The 19962-nt window shown below is 39.3% G+C and overlaps 1 protein-coding gene across 16 annotated transcripts in view; it reads left to right on the top strand.

The window, feature by feature from the left end:
* Positions 1 to 19962, top strand: part of CARMIL1 (capping protein regulator and myosin 1 linker 1) — a 468543-nt gene that overhangs the window by 383456 nt on the left and 65125 nt on the right. For all 16 annotated transcript variants that reach the window (XR_013533624.1, XR_013533622.1, XR_013533623.1 and 13 more), the window contains 4 exons: positions 1505 to 1636; positions 12847 to 13022; positions 16038 to 16125; positions 19270 to 19419. Coding sequence is in view for 13 of the 16 variants with exons in the window: in XM_078368170.1 (XP_078224296.1) it covers positions 1505 to 1636; positions 12847 to 13022; positions 16038 to 16125; positions 19270 to 19419 (546 nt within the window). In the remaining 3 variants the exon portion in view is untranslated. The remainder of the gene's footprint in view (positions 1 to 1504; positions 1637 to 12846; positions 13023 to 16037; positions 16126 to 19269; positions 19420 to 19962) is intronic.

The raw sequence follows: 19962 nt of genomic DNA on the forward strand, positions 1-19962 counted from the left end.
ATGAGTAACAGTTCCTTTAGAGTGATTCTGCTTCTAAGCTGATAACGGGAAACTCCCCTCTGTTATCTCTAAACGGAAACTTCTCTCACAGTAGACATTGGTTCCCAAAGTGTGACTCAGCAGAGCAAGGGCTTAACTGTGAGTCAGAAAAAGGGGGATCTAGTTTTGGTTCGGCTGTTAGAATCACAGTCACTGAATGTCATGAAGTGTGAAGAACCCGTATATCAGTCAGATACTGCTGTGACACAATAGGAAATGTATCTTGGCCTTTGTTCCCGGTTCCTGGTATGGAGCTTCTAAAACCCTTGTAATTTCCTGAGTGATAGGGATGATAGGAGCATCTTTTGTTATAACATTTGGTCTTTGTTCCTGGTTCCTGACAAAGAGCTTCTAAAACCCCTGTAATTTCCTGAGTGATAGGGACGATAAGAGCATCTTTTGTTGTTAATAAAAAGCCCCTCTCACCACACCAGAGTTTATCCCAATGAGATGACTGTTCCTGAGCCCTTAGATGCCTGCAGGATGGGGGAGGTTGCCAGAGGAACCAGCCATGTGATCAGTGAACCGAATCTGTCACCCCAGCCCCGGGCCCCCCGGAAATGCAGAGGGGCTGGAGGTGGCATGGACAGCAATGGCCAGGGATTTAATCAATCGAGTCTATGTAATGGGTCCTCCATAAAATGTCTAAATAGTAGGCTTCAGAGAACTTTTGGGTTGATGAACTCATCAGTGTTCTGGGAGGGCTGTGTACCCAGACAGGGCATGGAAGCTCCCCCGACCTCACACTTTACCCTGTCCATCTCCTTCTGTTTGGCTACTCCTGAGCTATATCTTTTATAGTAAGCCAGTAATCATAATGAAAAGGCTTTGCTGAGTTCTCTAAGTCATTTTAGCAAATTTGGAAAGCTGATGAACGATTCGTGGGAACTCCTCGAATTTATAGCTGGTTGGTTAGACGTACCAGTAACAACCTGGGACCCGGGACTGGTGTCTGAATCGGGCGTAGTCTGGTGGGACTGAGTCAATTTTGGGATCCGAGGCAAACTTCAGGTACATAGCGTCAGAATTGAATTGAGGAGATTTGTCGGACTCCATTTGGAGTATGCAGAAAACTGGAGAGTTACCTGGGCTGGCAAACACCTACGCTTTTGGTGACAGAAGTGTTGTGAGTGACTCAACTTTCATACCCCGGATGAGGACATTAAGATGTGGGAGGTGGTGTATTATTCCTGTGGTGTCAAAGCTGCATACTGACAGAAGTGGTCAATGTGAGAGTCTCCTAGGACCCATTCTAGTGTTTCTAGGGTTGCTGTGACTCACTGAATGAAAATGAATGCTCGTAGTCTCGACCTCAGTTTATTAATCTGTGCCAAGAGCCTTTGGCTGAGAAGAGATGATCTTTAACAGTATTTCTTCACCCTTCTCATTCACTCTGCAGTGACTTTGATGCTCATTAAAATATTTACTCACTTATAAAGAGGTTATGTTTACATCTTTCTTACAGTTGTTACCAAATTTATACCATGTTGGTGGTGCGTCTTGTGCGGGAGCCAGTAGCTTATTATCCAGCCCCATTCAGGACACCCTGGAATCAATGGCCGGAGAAGTCACAAGAGTGGTAGATGAGCAACTAAAGGTGTGTGGGGTTTGTTATTTGGGAACTGAAATTGTTAAGATTTGACTGCGTATGATAGCATTTCATTCCATAGCTGTCTGTGTTTTATAGATTTGTATGTGTGCATGCTGCAAAGATGCACTTGTAATAAAAATTGAATACTGTGTCTTTTCCAGCTCCATTATAAAACTTGGAAAGACTTCTTACATAAAGAGTTTCATTTTTGACAGTAAACCTCTAAATATACCTAATAGATGCTGGGTTGCCACTGATAAAGGAATGACTGATTTCTAATTAGGGGGTAGAAAGACAAGGGTGCTTTAGGAAAAAGTACCTCCTGTTGTGAACATCTGATTTAGAGAATGGGAAAGATGATAGTCACTGCATTTACAGTGTCTAGATGCTGCTCATGTGGGGAGTCTGCCACTAGGCAAATAGATAATAATCCTTGTAAGGAGCTGCTTCAAAGACTAAGGAAAAGTATTTAAATGTAATTACAAGGTACCTAAGGTTGCAGAGACCTGCCTATAGGTTGACTGAAAAAAGGTAAAAAAAAAAAAAAGAAAAAGTCATTGAAATCTTATGGGAATAGAGTAATCTAAGACCAGCTTTTGTTTAAAGTAACTTCAGGAAACAGCTACACTAGATAAATTTCACATTCAGAAAGTTTTCATCACTTCTGGTCTGCCTATCAAGGTCGCCTTTAAAAACTGTGTCTGAATTTCTATAATTATTGGGCCTGTTTCCTTCTGAGAACACAACTACCGCAGCATATAGGGAGTTCGGAGTGCATCATTAATAACTTTGCAGCACGTTAATCACTCTCTTTGAAAACTAAGTTAATGAAGGAGAAAATGTGGGATTTTCTTTTTAAGGAGTTTAATTAAGTCCCTGTCTTCCTGTGCGTGTAATACAGAAGGACTCTGTGTGTCATTTTTATTTTATTTAATCATGGTTGTTTTGAATCCATTCTGAGCAGAGACAGATGGGCGGAAAAAGGACTGTGGATGGTAGAGCTCTGCTAGACCATTTGTTACCTAATAGAACTTGTTTTATCCTCCATGGCACATAACATATTTAAAGCAGAATCGGCTTTGTTGTTTATTTTTAACTGTAAAAAATGAAACTCACTTTTCCTGAAATGTTTAAACAATACTAACATGTAGGGAAAAAAAAAGAAGGTAAAAATCCTCTGAAATCCCAGAGCTGGTGTCTCTGTTAATATCTTAGTGAATTTCTCAACATTCTGTGCCTATATACACAGTTTCTTGTAAAAGTTATACTATACATACTGGATGGTCACCTTTTTCTATTTGGTACAATGTCATGAATGCAATTCTAGGTTGATGAATAATCTTTTTTTTTTCTTTTATAAATTTTTTTTTTAAAGATGTGGTTTCACCATATTGGTCAGGCTGGACTTGAACTCCTGACCTCCGGTGATCCGCGCACCTCAGCCTCCCAAAGAGCTGGGATTACAGGTGTGAGCCACTGTGCTGGCTCAGTGAATAATCATTTTTAATGGCCCTGTGGTATTCCATTACATTGCTGTATCAGTGTAATTTATTTTACATTTCTGATTAATCTGCTTAGGGTAAATTTCTATAATTGACCCATTGTTATGTCCAATAGTATTATAGTTTCATATGTATTCACACACTGCTATTCACTGGTGCAGGCAATTGCTGATTTTGCCACATCTTCAACAATACCAAGTTTATCAACCTTTTGACGTTTTTCAATGTCATGGGAAAAAAAGTTTCATTGTGTCTTTTTGTTTGTGTTTGTTGGTTTATTGAGAAAGAGTCTAGCTCTGTCACCCAGGCTGGAGTGCAGTGGTGCGATCTCAGCTCAGTGTAACCTCTACCTCCCGGGTTCAAGGGCCTATCATGCCTCAACCTCCCAAATAGCTGGGACTATAGGCACCGCCCACCAGGCCAAGCTAATTTTTGTGTTTTTAATAGAGACGGGGTTTTATCATATTGGTCAGGCTGGTCTCAAACTCCTGACCTCAAGTGATCTGCCTGCCTCAGCCTCCCAAGTGCTGGGATTACAGGCGTGAGCCACCGCACCCGGCCTCATTGTGTCTTTTGGATTTCTTCAACAACTTGGTGAGGCATCAAGTAATTTCATTCCCCCTTTATATTTCTTCTTCTGTAAATTACGTATTCATATCCATTGCCTGATTTGTTTCATTAAAGTATTTGTAAGAACTTATTCCATACTGATAATTGGCTAGAATTTAAATGGGCATGAAACACTTGTGACAGAACCTTCCCTATCAAATAGCTTTAAACTGTTAATTGTCATTTCAGAAATGCTCTAAATGAAAAATCATCTGTATAGCTTTGCTGTCCATTTTCTTCTCATTGCATGGAATTGTTGAAATGGACTCTTGCCAGTCTGTTTCTTAGGAGAGAGTAGAAGGAAAATTTCTGAAGTAAAATGCATTGAACTTTTAAAAGCCTAAAATAATATAAATACATTTAGGATCCAAAATACCTTCTGTAAATAGGCTTTTCAGACACTTTTTCTGACGCTGATGTCTCTGACCCCTTTTTAAACATCACCGGTGTTCTCCATTCGTCCTTGCCTGCTCATCTGCAAGTATCATAGTGGGCTTTTCTCTCATTCTCACTATTTCTAAGGTCCCCGACCTCCAAATGGCCTTTTCCCACCATCCCCCACGCCTTTTCCTGTTCCCTACTCACTTGTTTTTATTATTCTCAATCCTTCTGAGTTTCAAGTTTCTTTTTCTTTGGGGACGTCTGGAATGAATCAGAGAAAGTCCTCAACCAAAATTTCTTAATTAAATGTATTTAAAAATGTTCTTTTAACTGGGTGACCTTTCATTTTTGATACTTTTAATAGACTTTTTATATTTTTTTCCAGTTTACATGACAAGTGGACAACCTTTTACTATTTTTAAGAAATTACCGTTTGTCTATTTATATAAACTACCAAATGCATTGATTTTCTTAAAATTATGTAGGGAAAATGTATTTTTAATATAACCAGTATTAAGTTTTAAATTAAACTATTGTGGTGGTTATGGAATTCACGACTATATCAAATTTTCCTGTTTAAACATTTCCTTTTTCTCTTTCCCACATTCTCTAAACTTCACACGTTACACTCGCGAGCACTAAAGTCGATGGATTATCTTGTTTAAATGTTACTTTGTAAAAATAATTTTTATTATAGGGAGTGGTAGAATCCAAAAGGAAACTAGCAGGTCTCGATTCGCCTCCTGGGTTTCCTGAGACGTGCTCTAAGCAAGTTGCCTACGTTTTTGGATCAAGTTTCCTTCTGCAAGATGATCTTGGCCTCATGATAATCGGGGGGTGTTACGTCAGCTTTAATATTTGGTCATCCTGTACCACGGCCAGTCAGAGACATGTTGAGTATTGGATGAGAATAAGTTCAAATAGCTCTGTAAACCGTCTTTCTAATTATTTCGGAAAGCAAAATAAACGGCTAGATAGGCCAGCCTTCTTAGTATACTTCTTGGAGGAAAATAAAGCAGTCACACTGTACAAATGTCTTCTTTGAAGGCGGCGATGTTTTCTCTAGACTGGCCTTGCTTTTAGTATTTTGGAATGACAACACACCTCCTGTTTTCCCTCTCTTGATCCTAACATTTGTTCCTGGAGTAATAGTAGAGGAAAAAGAGGGATTTGAATGTTTTAACGTAAGAAAACATTCACTTTTCCCTTCTGGCCTTAAAGTCTAGGGTGTTTGTGTTGGCCTAGGAAACTCTTGATTTCATTCAAGGCTTACATGGTAAAATACTTCACTGGTAAATTTCAGCTTTACTTAGGATATGAAGCCTGAGGGGTTTAAGTGGCATTTTGTCAACTATTAACTCATTTTGGCCAGAAGAGTTCTCTGAGTTTTCTTCCTTCTAGACCTTATATTTTCCAGAGCAAAAGAAAGGAAGATTTCAGAGCGTTTTAGTCGAGAAGTTGTGTTTGCTTGTGAAGAGCTGTGGATCACTGGCTCAGTGCAAGAATGGATGAGCACAGCTGCCATGTTAAGGATATTGATCCAACTCACTGGACAAATATTGAACAGCTTTCCTCAGTACCATCAGTTATTTTTACAGTTAAGAACTATAGACCCTCATAAGTGTCATTAGAGAGGGATACAGGCAAAACGACATCGGATTATCGTATTTCAGGAACAGGGCCGGTTCACTGCAAGTTGTCTGAAGGTGGTCAAACAGAGAGACTAACAAACGAAGACTATGTGAGAAAAGTTAGGAAATATGTGAGAAATTTAACAAAAGCCTAATTTAGATTTCCCCAAAAAGAAAATAGAGACTAGGGGAAGCCAACATTTGAAGAGATGGCAGCTGGGAATTTCAGAGATGAATGAAAGACCAGAGTCTTCTGATGCAGGAAGCCCAGTGAAACCTAAAGCAGGATAGATCAAAGCAAACTTACATCTAGAATGATTGTAATAAAAAGTGAAGAACACTGAAGATAAGTATCTTTTTTCTTTTTTTTTTGAGACGGAGTTTCGCTCTTGTCACCCAGGCTGGAGTGCAATGGTGCGACCTCGGCTCACCGCAACCTCCGCCTCCTGGGTTCAGGCAATTCTCCCGCCTCAGCCTCCCGAGTAGCTGGGATTACAGGCATGTGCCACCATGTACAGCTAATTTTTTGTATGTTTAGTAGAGACGGGGTTTCACCATGTTGACCAGGATGGTCTTGATCTCTTGACCTCGTGATACACCTGCCTTGGCCTCCCAAAGTGCTGGGATTACAGGCGTGAGCCACTGCGCCTGGCCTGAAGATAAGTATCTTAAAAGGAGGCCACAGTTATTTGGTGGTAGGGGGCAGGGAGAGGTTCTTTTTTATTGCTTAAAAAAAGGCTTTAAGACTGACAGCTCACTTCTCAGGAGTTAATGGAATCCAAAAGACAATGAAATAATATTTTTAAACTTTAGAGAGAACCTAAGTATCAGTGTAGAATTATATACCTAGTGGACCTAGTTTTTATGAATGAAGATGAGAGCATTTTCATCAATGCAAAAACTGAGGTCATTTGCCGTCACTAGACTACACACACACACACACACACACACACACACACACACACACAAAACAGACACTAAGGATATGCTTTAGGACAAAGAAAAATTATCTAAAAAGGGAGTCTGAGCTACAAGAAGACTAACGAGCAGGGAAGGTCCAAATATGAGTAAATAGTAACGTTACATGAAACAGTGACATTAATGTTTAACACCCTATAAACTAAAAAGCAAATACTGAGAGTGAGTATATAAGTTCGTAGAAAGAGAGTTAAAGCAGTCCATGGTCCTAGTTTTATTCTAGAGAAGTGTTAAGAACTCAGCATTAGACCTGCGTGGTCCATTGTGGTACCCATTACAATATGTAGCCAGTAAAATTACCATTAATCAAAAATCAGTTTCTCAGTTCCGAGGGCTCAGTAGCCACATGTGGCTAATGGCTCCCTTGTTGGACAGCACAGATTTTCCCGTCATATCAAAGTTCTATTGGACTGTGTTGTTTTATGCATGAAGTAAAATACGCATATTAAAATTTCTAGTATAATCACCAAAACAGAGGCTCTAAAAGTTATACTGCATTTCTAGAAGAGCATTAGAATATGTTGGGTTATTTTTGGTGTCATAGTGACTGATGTGGGCAGGTGACAGTGATTCTAAATATCTTGCAACACAAGGTTGAATTCCAAGCCAGAAGAATTGATCTCACCGAAATGGCAATTGAAGAGGTATCACTAGAAAGAGAACAGGTCCATGGATAATGACAGATGGTCCAGTTTTCTAGAGATACATAACAATTTCAAGTGTATAAGCGTGTAATCATATGGCTTCACATATAAATGAATGAATAAGTGGACAAAATTACAAAGAAAAGTGGATGAATTTGCCATTTGTGGCTCTGCCATTGGGGTAGAACTCTTTTAAAATAAGTGTCCGTAATTGATAGATCAAGCAGAACAATGATGAACAACGATTTGAACAACAGAAATCTCAATTGTGATCTAATGCACAACAAAAAGAGAATATCAGATTTTTTCAGGTGTTCATGGAATATTTCTGAAAAATTCCAGTGAAGTCATAAAGGTCATCCTCACAATTTCAAAGACCATATTCTCTGGTCTCAGTTCAAATAAGTTAGAAATTAATAACAAAAGATAACTAGAAAAAGACCCCACATATTTATAAATTTAAAAATTACTTCTAACTTATCAAAGGGGACGGCAGAATGTAAATTAGAAGATAAAAGGAATTGACGTAATAGTAATGTAAGAACCTGTAGGATGCAACTGAACCAGTACGTACGGCGAGATATGTAATTTTAGAGATGAATATTGGAAGTGAGGAGAGGCTGAAAACTAATGAGCTAAGCATAGATAATTTCAGAAGTTAGCAGTGAGGGCATGATGCCTGCAACATGCTTTCAGATATTTCAGAGAGAGGGAGAAACAAATATTCCAAATTACTAGCAACTGGTAAATTTTAGGAGTAGGATATAGATGCTTATTGTCCTATTATTTTTTCAATCTTTGTAGGTCTAGATTTTTTTTTTTAATGGGGGAAAATATTTTTTTTTAATTCAGGAATAAGGCAGAGATGTTTATTATCACTTCTATTTAGCTTTATACTGAAGGTCTTAGGCAGTGCAACATAAGAAGTAAAAGAAATGAGAAATGTAAAAATTAAAAAGTAAGAAAAATTAACAGAATTTGCAGATTTTATGATGGCCTACATAAAAAACCCCAGAGAATCTGCAAGTGAGTTATTTAATTTGTGTGACAAGGTTTCTAGATGTAGAACAGTATGTAAAAGATTAGGCCAGGCATGGTGGCTCCCACCTGTAATCCTACCACTTGGGAGGCTGAGGCTGGAAGACCACTTGAACCAAGGAATTTGAGACCAGTCTGAACAACACAGTGAGCCCTTGGCTCTACAAAAATTTTAAAAATTAATTGGACATTGTGGCCCGTGCCTATAGTCCCAGCTCTTCAGGGTGGGGGTGAGCTATGATTGAGCCACTGCACTCCAGCCTGGGTGGTGGAATGAGATCCTGTATTAAAAAAAAAAAAAAATTGCGTTTCTCTATGTCAGCAACAATTCGTTAGAAAATGTCATTAAAAATAGTCACCATCTGAAAATGTCATTAAAAATAGTCACCATCTTTAATAGTAGTGGAGGGCCTGGCATGGTGGCTCACAACTGTGATCCCAGCACTTTGGGAAGCCAAGTGGAGTGGATTGCTTGAGGTCAGAAGCTTAAGACCAGCCTGGCCAACTTGGCAAAACCCCATCTCTACTAAAAAATTACAAAAAAATTAGCCGGATGTGGTGGCAGGTGCCTGTAATCCCAGCTACTCAGAAGGCTCAGGCAGGAGAATAGCTTGAACCTGGGAGATGGAGGTTACAGTGAACCGAGATCACACCACTGCACTCCATCCTGGGCAACAGGGTGAGACTTAATCTCAAAGTAATAATAATAAAATAGTAACAGAAAAATGTAGAGCACCTAGGAAATAATTTACATAAATCTATAACGCCTCAATGGAGAAAGTTTATTGAGAGACTTTAAAGAAATTCTAAAACAAAAATATGTGACATGTTTATGGGTAGGAAAAGTTATTGTTACAGTTGTCAGTTTTTCCCCTAATTCGTCTGTTATTTGATAATTATAGTAGACATTCTGATAAGTTTTTAATAGAACTTGATGAAGCTGATTCTAAACATATGGAAAAGCAGTGCTCAAGAATAGCCCAGACACATGTAAAGAAGAACAAGAAGGTTGGTAGTCTCATTCTGCTACATGTTAACACTTAGGGTAATTAGAACAACACGCAGAGGTAGATGATCCAAAAACACAGATCCCAGAAATGGAGCCATGCATATATTCAAATGTTAGAAATGACACGGGTAGCACTGAAGTTTAGTACAGAAAAGATGGACTGTGCAGTACCATCAAGCAAGTCCTTGGACCTGAAATGCTTTTTAAATGTTTTAAGAAATGTGCCAGGCCCTGAGGATGTAAGGTGGGACTTCACCGTTGCCACCAGGTTCAAACTCTGTTTCTGGAGTCTGATAACTCTAGCTCTCTGTACTTCCAGGATTCTATTAAAATTGCATGTAAATTTTTCTGAATGAGTGTTTAGATTCTCAAAGAAGTGTCTTGACCCAAAAATGGGTAAGAGTCACTAACTTTTTGAGCATTTCATTTTATTTTATTTTTGATCACGGAGGTGTTCCCACTGTTACAGCATTACGAAAGAGTGCATGTCATCAAATAGAGCTTGGAGTGTGAAGACTAGGGGAAGAAAGTCTTCTCAAAGAAAAACACTGAGCTGAGCATAGAGGAGTAGAGATGTTTTGTCCCGGCTCAGAGGGGAAAATGGAGGAATCTAGGCCAAGAAAACAGTGCACAAAGCATGGAGACAGAGCCTGGATCGTGTGGAAACCTGCGGCTATGATTGGATGAGGAATAGTTACCAAGCAAATACAGAGATATGGCGAGAAATGGTGCTGGCAAGCTCAGCATCCACCAGCTACTTCAGGGATTTTTATTCTGTGCTAAAGAGTGATAATGTTGACATATTTCTGCTTTTGAGGAAGTATCTAGGAATGAATCTAGCATGTTTGGAGATAGATGTGGTAGAAGGGGTTGAGGTGTAGGTAGAGTCCGGTGAGACGTACACATTTCTCACCTAGTTGGGTACCAGTCTTCACAGTAAAGCCCTCAGCAAGAAAGGTTGATTTTACTGTTGTCGCCATTACTGTTTGAATGGAGAGGGGAGGACGGCGTGTTGCAGCTGACCTTTCCATGGCAGAATATTCAGGTAGGAAGGTTTCCTAGGCTGCATTGTATGTGTATTATATCATATGCATTGTATAGGTGATTGTAGGTAAACATTCGGTTGAGACTCATTGGAATGCAGTTTGAAGCCATTGGAAGGATGGATGTTGAACAGGGTCTGGTGTGCAGAGCTCCATGGGGCATACAGGAAAGGCTGCCGTCCTCTCTCATCTCTCTCCCAGCCCTGCCACTACAAAGTTCACCCTGGCAGCTTTAGATACTGTTAACCTAAGAGAAAAAGGGAACAAACTTAGGTAATGAAGCAGAGACGAAAGGCACATTCCTTTGGACACTGATCGGGGCCATTAGATTAGAACAGGAGACAAGAGTAGGAAACAGAAGACATGAGTCCCCATCTCACCAACTCCAGTGACCAGCTGAGTGACCTCAAACAAGTCACTCATCTCCTGTGAGCCCCTGTGCCCTCACCTGAAGTCTCCCTTCACCTACGGACTTGTTATGTAGATCAAAGGCAATCCTGGATGAAGTGCTGTATTGTACTGTTGGGATAGTGGTGGCAGCGAGAAACTAACTGTGAAATATTTATTGAATTAACTGAATGCCTGAGGCAGGCTAAAATTCCTCTTTACAGGGTCAAAGTTATGTGATCATGGAGCAGAAGGAGACCTTAAATAAGTTGACAGATCAGAATGCAGAGATCTGCAGAGATTATTCACTGAACACGACTCATTCCACAGAAGTTTCATGCCAGAGTTTACATTGGAAGCCAGACCTCTTTTCTTTAGGTCTGGAGTTCATTCGAACTGACTTAGCCGTGTCACGCAGGGGGACCTTTCAGAAAGTAACTGCTTTGTTGAAGGATGTGACAGAATTAAAACAGAGTATTGATACCTGAGGTAGTTTGGATCAGGAGTGGCGGACTCTTATTCCATCTAGAAGAAAATATGCTTATTTCAGTGTCAAAGAGGAAACTAGTTCTTATTTGTATCTCTTGCAGATGGTCGGTTTAGGAGCTTTCTTGGAAAATAAACTAATTCGGTGATTATTCCACCAGAATTATAATGGGGACAGAGCACGTCAAAATAGGAAAGGCTTTTGGAAACTTCTCAGATGGCTGCCTCCATCCTGGTTTTCCACATGATCCTTATAAACTGCCTGCCTCTCTAGTGCTTATTCTGCAGTGCCATGAGAAATTTTACTGGTGGGATAGTGCTTTGCATTTTAATATGTGAGCAGACAGACCACTGGACTAGTCTTGCGATAATAGTGCTTCATTGCTTTGTTCACACTGGACCATTAATAGGATCTGAAGTTCACTTTCAAAACCTGGGTTTCTTATTAAAAACAGTCTTTGAAATCAGATCAATAATAATGTCTGTGATATATTGAGCTTTTCATACCTGCAGTATACCGAGCTTTTACTGTGTGCTAGACACTCTTCAGAACACGTTACAAACACATGTAATATTGTTTATCCTCAGTAATCCTAGGAGGCGAGAACTTTTTTATTGTCATTTTTTGGGCAAGGAAAGTAAAATGTAGAGATCAGTAACTTTGTCCAGTGTCAATCAGCTGGATTTCAAATTTAGGTCTGACACTAACGCTGATGCGGATTCCACACTTTCCAGCTGCATCACCCATCACAGACTAATCATTTACCTTCCCTTAGCTCAGTTCTGCAGTGGTGATCGCATGAATAGCTGCCCTGCCCATCTTCACAGGTGCCGGAAGGATAAAATGTGCAGAAACCTGTTTTGAACTCTGAAGTGCTGCGTGAATGTGTTTTGACTGGTGTTATTAATGCAGTCTCTAAAGTGCTGTTAATGTTTCTGTTATTGGTCATAATAATTAATATCGTACCTAACACTAAAGCGTTTCTTTTAAAAGAGTAAAGCTGGCAGTCGTTTCTGTGCTTTTTTTCTGCTACGGCCACTTTGATAGAGCAATTGAATGGTTCACCCTAATTTGGGGTTTCTGTGATTTGCAAAATCTCAAAAACACTCAAATCTATTTTCTAGGGATATCTGTGACTTTATTTTCTAGTACGAGGAAAAACAATTTCTTGTGGTAAGTGGGTGTATAAAGGCTTGATATTTGTAATTTTTAATCTGCTGATTACTGGCTTGGTGTTAAGTACAGCTGCCACACCAGAGCACTTCAGATGCCAGCGTGAAGCTTGCCCGGTTCTGCCAAGTGTCTGATTTAAAGTGATTACCACAGATCAGTGATCATCCCGCAGTCGCAAGTCGCCCCGGGACAGCTCAGAATCCTTGGCTGCGCTCTGGGAACCCACTGTGCCCTGTTCTCTGAGGGCTCCGTGTCATACATAACCACCTTTCAGTTTTATGGCGGGCGCCTGTGCTGCGGTGTCATCTCCCCCCCCACTTGTGCTGCATTGCAGGCGTTGCTTGAGTCCATGGTTGATGCTGCTGAGAGTCTTTGTCCCAACGTGATGAAAAGAGCCCACATTCGGCAAGACTTGATTCATGCCAGCACCGAAAAGATTTCTATTCCACGTACCTTTGTTAAAAATGTCCTGTTGGAGCAGTCTGGAATTGATATCCTTAACAAAATTAGGTAGGTTTATAACGTTAATAAACCTAGGAGCTGCAGTTTCTATGAATGCAGTTGAGGCAGCTGTAAAGAGGGTTATTGTTGGCTGTATCCATATATAATGTGTTTAGGCATGTTTAATAGGCAGAAAGTATATATAAATAGAACTGTGCATAAATGCATAGGTTTTATACGTTTCCAAAATAAGGCGATCACGTATATGCCTGCATTACTTAAGGACATAGAATTTTGTGCTCTGTTTAAGGGTTTTATATTTAAGAGGGGGTACATGTTTGTAATCCCTGTTTTCTGTTTCTGAAGTTTATCTGTCACCTTTATAAATCACTGGCTTGAAGATTGAGATCAGTCTGCTTTTTACCACCATATGTTGAATAAATGCACTGCCTATAAACAGGCAGAGGCCCACCTTGACCTTACCATATTTTCCCTCTGAGTATTTTTGGTGGTTCTGTGTATTAATGGTGTCTTTGCAGTATTTACATAGATTTCTGTTTGGAAAAGTTTGAAAAATATGACAAGATATAAATATATAGAAGCTGTGTAATAAAAGTCTATTACTGATACAAAGATATAGAAGCCGTGTAATAACAGTCTATTACTGATAGAGTTTTCTGAATTTTTACATAGAGACTCTTGGTCCATCACCAGAATTACATTATAGCTCAGTTAATTCTCATAATGTTTCAGATAACTAAAAACTTAAGTTCAGAAACATTTTTAAATTTTCCTATTTAACCATTTTTGAATATTGATAAAGATTTAGATGTAGCAGAAATTATAGCTCCTGTCTGCAGAGCTGGGGGTGGTAGCAACACACAGTGATGTAGCTAAATGACAATCCATGAGAAAAATGAGTCAAAACCAAAATACACCATAAACCATATTATCATTAACCAGATATCAAAGGCTTATGACTTTAAATCCAGATGATAGAACTTTGAGAATTGAGAAATTCTGCAGTAACTGAATAATCTCAGGTCTGGTTCTTTGGGGTTTTTGTTTGTTTGTTTGGTTGGTTTTTAATTTATTTTACTAAGCCCCTAATTCCTACTCAGCTGACCTGTAAGACAATTGGAAGGACTTGAGGAATTTTCAAAAAGACTTCTAGAGGGTTTGTGGGACCCCACAGATTAGTGACTTTATGAACTCTAGCCCTTGACTAGGTGCGCTTACATATTCTTATAACTTGTGGTTTCAGAATTTTTTGTCACAGATGCCTAAATATTAAAGAGAAAATAATGATTCCATTCCATTCTAGAAATTTGAAGTATGTAACTTGAAATCCTTAATAAAATTTGTATTTAATTTTATTTAAAAAATAATAATAATGTATTGGTCACTATTCTTTCATAGTAATGGTTTCAGCCACTAATAGTTCATATTCTGATAGCTTTGCTTGAGTATCAAATTCTGTCAATTAGGATCATTTTCTTTGAAAATGGGAAATTCTGAAAGTTGAGCAGTATAGAACACACGTCAATGAATCAATTTTATGTCCATTAACTCCTCTTACAATGGATTATACTGAACATTGATAGAATGAAATGTATGCGGACATTCTTAGAATACACACATTTGCATGGGCAGGTTAAGTTGACTCTTTTCCTCTAAAAGTTTTGCAGACTGGAAGCTTAACCAGTAAGGAAGTATAGTATTGAATAGCAAAATGATAGAATGATCCTGAGATATTAAAAAGTAATTGCATTTTTAAGACGCTATCCTTTTTGTTGCTACAATTTGAAGTAGATAAACCACTCCTCCCCACTTTCAGAGAGAAGGAGAGAAAGAGAAACTATTGAACTTATAGTTTTCTGAGGAAGTATAATTTCCAAGCATGCCTAAAGAGAAGCAGAGGATGTAGTTAAATTTCAGGTGACTCTGAAAGTTTGGGATGGGACCCAGTAACCTGTATTTTAATATGAGACCTGGGTGAATCTTAACAGTAGATACCTCTGGGGAATAGTGAAGTATCAGAAAAAGTGAATAGCTAGTAATTCCTTGTGTCAGGGGCAGAATTGAAAGAAATGTATTTAGATCTTGAGCCCATGATAATTTTTACTGTAAGCAAAAGAATAGTAAGTACTTCTATTCAGAAATCTCCCTGGGCAGAGAAATCTCCATGCAAATTATTGCCTTTAGGTTGGCAAGATTTTTTCCATGTTACGCAAATACATTTTCAACGTTAGCTTGTGAGACAGTATTGGAATCCAGGGATGTATTTCTCTCACATATTTACATGTTTTGTACTTAATGTACATTTGTACATATCTGCATTAAGATATTCAGACTGAGAACACACATGGAAGTTGAATTCTTGGGAATACCCCCAGATGGCTAAAATGCAAACATACCAGCCATCTGACAGAACCTCAGTGACGGAGTCTGTTTATTAGTAGAAGCAACAAACTACTTTCTGCTGTGTGGACAACTTCCTCAGGTCTGGCAACAGTTCACTAGAACTGAAAATGTTAGTGACCTCTCTTCATAAAAGATAAGGGTAGGTGACTTTGTAGGATTCAAAGGAGCATCGCCAGTCAGAACAGAAGCAGGTATGGTATCATTTGATTGCTGAAAAGCTTGTTAAAAGGGTGGGTGATATGCATCCTAAAAGCAGTAACTAAGATGTAACAATCAGACTAGGCTTGTTTGAGTTCACTCCAGCCCAGGTTTGTTTTCCTTCATGTCAGTGGGTGACTGTTCCTCACCACATGGGACATACAGTTCCCACTAACTTCGTTTTTATCCAGATGGTTTTCATTTCCACCGTTAAATTGTGAGTTTTGAAATTGCAGAGCCGGGTTGAAATTAGGAAAGAAAGTCTATTACTTGTGTGTTTATGGCAGTATTTAAGGTTTATTTTTGGAAATCCTTAGTCATGTTCACACATTCTTATATTCCACTTTCAAAGGCAGAAGTGGAATCACAGTTGACCTTATCAGTCTAGCAGCAAGAGTGAATGATTTTTTTCTCCCCTTGCACAAATTAAAATGCTACTCTGTCCTTTTGATTTTCACACAGTGAAGTAAAGTTGACAGTGGCCTCCTTCCTGTCTGATCGAATTGTGGACGAAATCCTGGATGCACTCTCACATTGCCATCATAAACTGGTGAGTGCTGTGCGCATCCCAAGCAGGACCTCCTGTTTCATCTCTGCTGTGACGCAGGATGGCTTGAGTGTGGGGATGTGATTTGTTTTGTACATTTCACACCGTTACAGCTTTCTGGTTTGTGATCTTGGTTTTCCTCCTCTCTCTTCTATGGTGCTTCTAGCCATTCTGGAGCATGTTAAAACTTCTAGAGGGAATGGCTGGGGAAAGCAGAAGTGATTGTATCCAGAAATCTTATTGTCCACTTATAATAAAGGCCAAAAGTTTCGGGAAGAGATGTTGAGACTGAGGTGTGAAATTCACATTTTAATTATCGTTGCTCATGTTGTTGCTCTCTGATATGATTATTTGATAATGGACTATTATAAAAACAAGGGAGAAAATAAAAATATTTGAATTCCAAAGAAAGTGCAAGAATAAAATGGGCATAATTTAGCGATGGATAGTTGCTGACTGCCCAACAGCTGCCTTGGATATAACCAAGGTGAAAAAATATTTCCTTCATCTAGATACTGGTTCTCCATCAAAGTAGGGGACTTTACCACCCAATATCAGTGCACATGAAAAGGTGTATCAGAAACTCAGTGTTTCACAAACTTCAGGAAATCCTTTGAGGCACAGATGAAGCTTTTGTAACTGACTATATCTTACGTCTCAATATGATGCAGTGTGGGGAAGTTATAACAATGTTTCCTGCAAGAAAATAAGTTCTGTTGCTCAGGCTGGAGTGCAATGGCACGATCTCGGCTCACTGCAACCTCTGCCTCCCGAGTTAAAGCAATTCTCCTGCCTCAGCCTCCCCAGTAGCTGGGACTACAGGTGCACACTGCCACACCCAGCTAATTTTTTGTATCTTAGTAGGGACAGGGTTTCACCATATTGCCCAGGCTGGTCTCAAACTCCTGAGCTCAGGTAGGTCCGCCTGCCTGGGCCTCCCAAAGAGCCACGAGCCACCACGCCTGGCCTCTGTCTTAAAAAAAAGAAATTCTTCAATGTTTTGTTAACTGTGCGGGATGGAGATACCAGTTTTATGGCACTGAGTTGTTGGGTGACACTAGAGAATCCTGGAATGGGAGGAGCAGGAACGGCTTCAACATGAAGCAGACAAAATGCATGTCTTGAAAAATTCACTGGAGAAAAACGTGTAAGACTGTCTTCTAAAATCTGAAAGACAAGACAGACATCTCTGGTAGCACTACTCAAAAGCTGCCTGTGGACTGAGGTGGCCCACGAAGGGATGCTTCCCCAGAGAAAGCATCCGGTAGCTTCTTGAGCAGTTTGACATGGCCACAGTATCCAAACATATGTCATTTTTCCAATTTTTCTTTTTTACTGTATTTTAACAGTATATTGGTTTGTGCTAAATTGGAAATATGAAAAACCGGTTTATCACCATATTGAATGTAAGAAACACTGTTCTCTTATTTCCTGGCACAGTGAAGAGCTGCATTATTGAGAGGTCTTAACTGAGACTTTTCTTTTTCTAAATAAGTCCAAACAAAATCAGTAGAGCATCCACCTGTTTATTTATTTATTTAGAGACGGCGTCTTGCTCTGTCACTCAGGCCAGAGTGCGGTGGCACAATCTTGGCTCGCAACCTCCACCTCCCAGGTTCCAGTGATTCTTCCGCCTCAGCCTCCCGAGTAACTGGGACTACAGGGATGTGCCAGCATGCCCAGCTAATTTTTGTATTTTTAGTAGAGGTGGGGTTTCACCATGCATGTCGGCCAGGCTGGTCTCAAACTCCTAACATCAAGTGATCTGCTTGCCTCGGCCTCCCAAAGTGCTGGGATTACAGGTGTGAGCCACCGCGCCTGGCCTAGAGCATTCTTTTAAAATAAACTGTTTTTAGAAACAGTTTACTGATGACCCATAACTCCAGGAATGGCCTTACAATGCTTCCTTACGGCACAAATACCAGATACGGTAACAGAAATCTGCATGTGAGCACTACACTGAGAGTTTGCATTTCTCCCTTTTTTGTTTTGTCCTTTCTTAAAGAACTTACTCAGTATTGATTATTTTTTTTTAAATGAGAAAAAAATTTACTGAACGCACTTTTGGTTTGAGCTTCATTTTAACATTAATAGTGCTGATTTAGATTATAAGGAAGGAGGTTAAGTGCCATATGAAGGAAATACTGTCTTCAATAGGAAGCTGTGTTTTCAATGACTTTCAGATACCATTTTCTCCAGCGTAAGTTTGTCAGTGTTCTCAAAGTTTCCATGGACTTGCCAGCTGGTTCTCATTGTTTCAGAAGAATTAAATCTAAGTTCCTGGTGTCAGATCAGCTCAGCACTGAAGTTTATTAATTTCAGCCAAGCTTATTCTACCTCTTATCAGTTAATTTTATGTTTACCTCAAGTATAACACTGGAAATTAAGAAAGCATACCAAATATGGTATTCATTATATGAAAACAGTGAAAGCTAGCAGTAAGTAAAATTTTGCCGGTAATATCCTTCCTTTCAGACCTTTAAGAATAATGAAAGTTTAGGCACGGTGGCTCATTCCTGTAATCCCAGCACTTTGGGAGGCCGAGGTGGGCAGATCGCGAGGTCAGGAGATCAAGACCACCCTGGCGAGCACGGTGAAACCCCGTCTCTACTAAAAATACAAAAAAATAAGCCAGGCATGGTGGCACGTGCCTGTAATCCCAGCTACTCAGGAGGCTGAGGCAGGAGAATCACTTGAATCCGGGAGGTGGAGGTTGCAGTGAGCCAAGATCACACCACTGACTACAACCTGGGCTGCACAGAGCAAGAATCTGCCTCAAAAAAAAAAAAAAAATACATAATGAAAGTTGGAATTGTTTTATTACTTTATTACTCTCAGATACCGTTTAAGTACCAGATATAGAAAGAAATTTCTTCAGAGGGAATATGAAATAAAATTAATAAACAGAACACTACCAAGTTGTCTCTTTATTTACCAAAAGAGATTTAAAATTTATTGCTTAAAACACTGTTTCCTCCGAAGAAAGATAATACAAGAAGTTACTGTACTTCGAATGTGTTCAGAATTGTTCTCCGCACTCGCCAACGCTGTGCTCCACTGCGCCATCTTGTGGAAGACGTCTTCAGGAATTCAGGTAGCCCGCACTTCCTGTGTTAATTTCTCCTTGCCCACGTCTCGACCTTCTAGGCTGACCATTTCAACAGACGTGGCAAGACCGTTCCTCAACAAGAATCCTTGGAGATCGAGCTGGCTGAGGAGAAGCCAGTTAAACGCTCCGTCATCACAGTGGAGGAGCTAACAGAGATAGAGCGTTTGGAAGATCTGGATACCTGTATGGTAAGACACATCCTCTGACGTCACCGTTACCCTATTCACTGGACTGTGCCATTATTTTAAAAAACAAACAAATCTCACCTTTCTAAATCAGACTAAACAAAACACTCTTTCCACACCCAGACAATTCTTTCAGAAACATCCTGAAGAGACTGCTAGTGAAGTGAATAAAGCTGAAGCTGAAGCCCCCTTCTAAGACCCTGTAGCCACAGTGGGGAAATTCTTCATTAGGAGAAATGGGTTAAGTAACTCTTAAAAGTTTTTGTGGCAGGAAAATATCTTCAAATAAAATTATAAATAAGCCATTAAAAATGTGGGGAAAGACTTTTTCAAATAAAAAAAAAATATATATATACACACATATATATATATACACACGTGTATATATATATATGTGTGTATATAATATATATATACATATTATATATATATTTATATATATAAAGTTTCAGGAAACTTTATTACCGCATATATATACACATATATATGTATATATATATACACACACACATATATATTTATATATATAAAGTTTCAGGAAACTTT

Source organism: Callithrix jacchus, chromosome 4 (genome assembly GCF_049354715.1).
Source record: "Callithrix jacchus isolate 240 chromosome 4, calJac240_pri, whole genome shotgun sequence".
Lineage (NCBI taxonomy): Eukaryota > Metazoa > Chordata > Mammalia > Primates > Cebidae > Callithrix > Callithrix jacchus.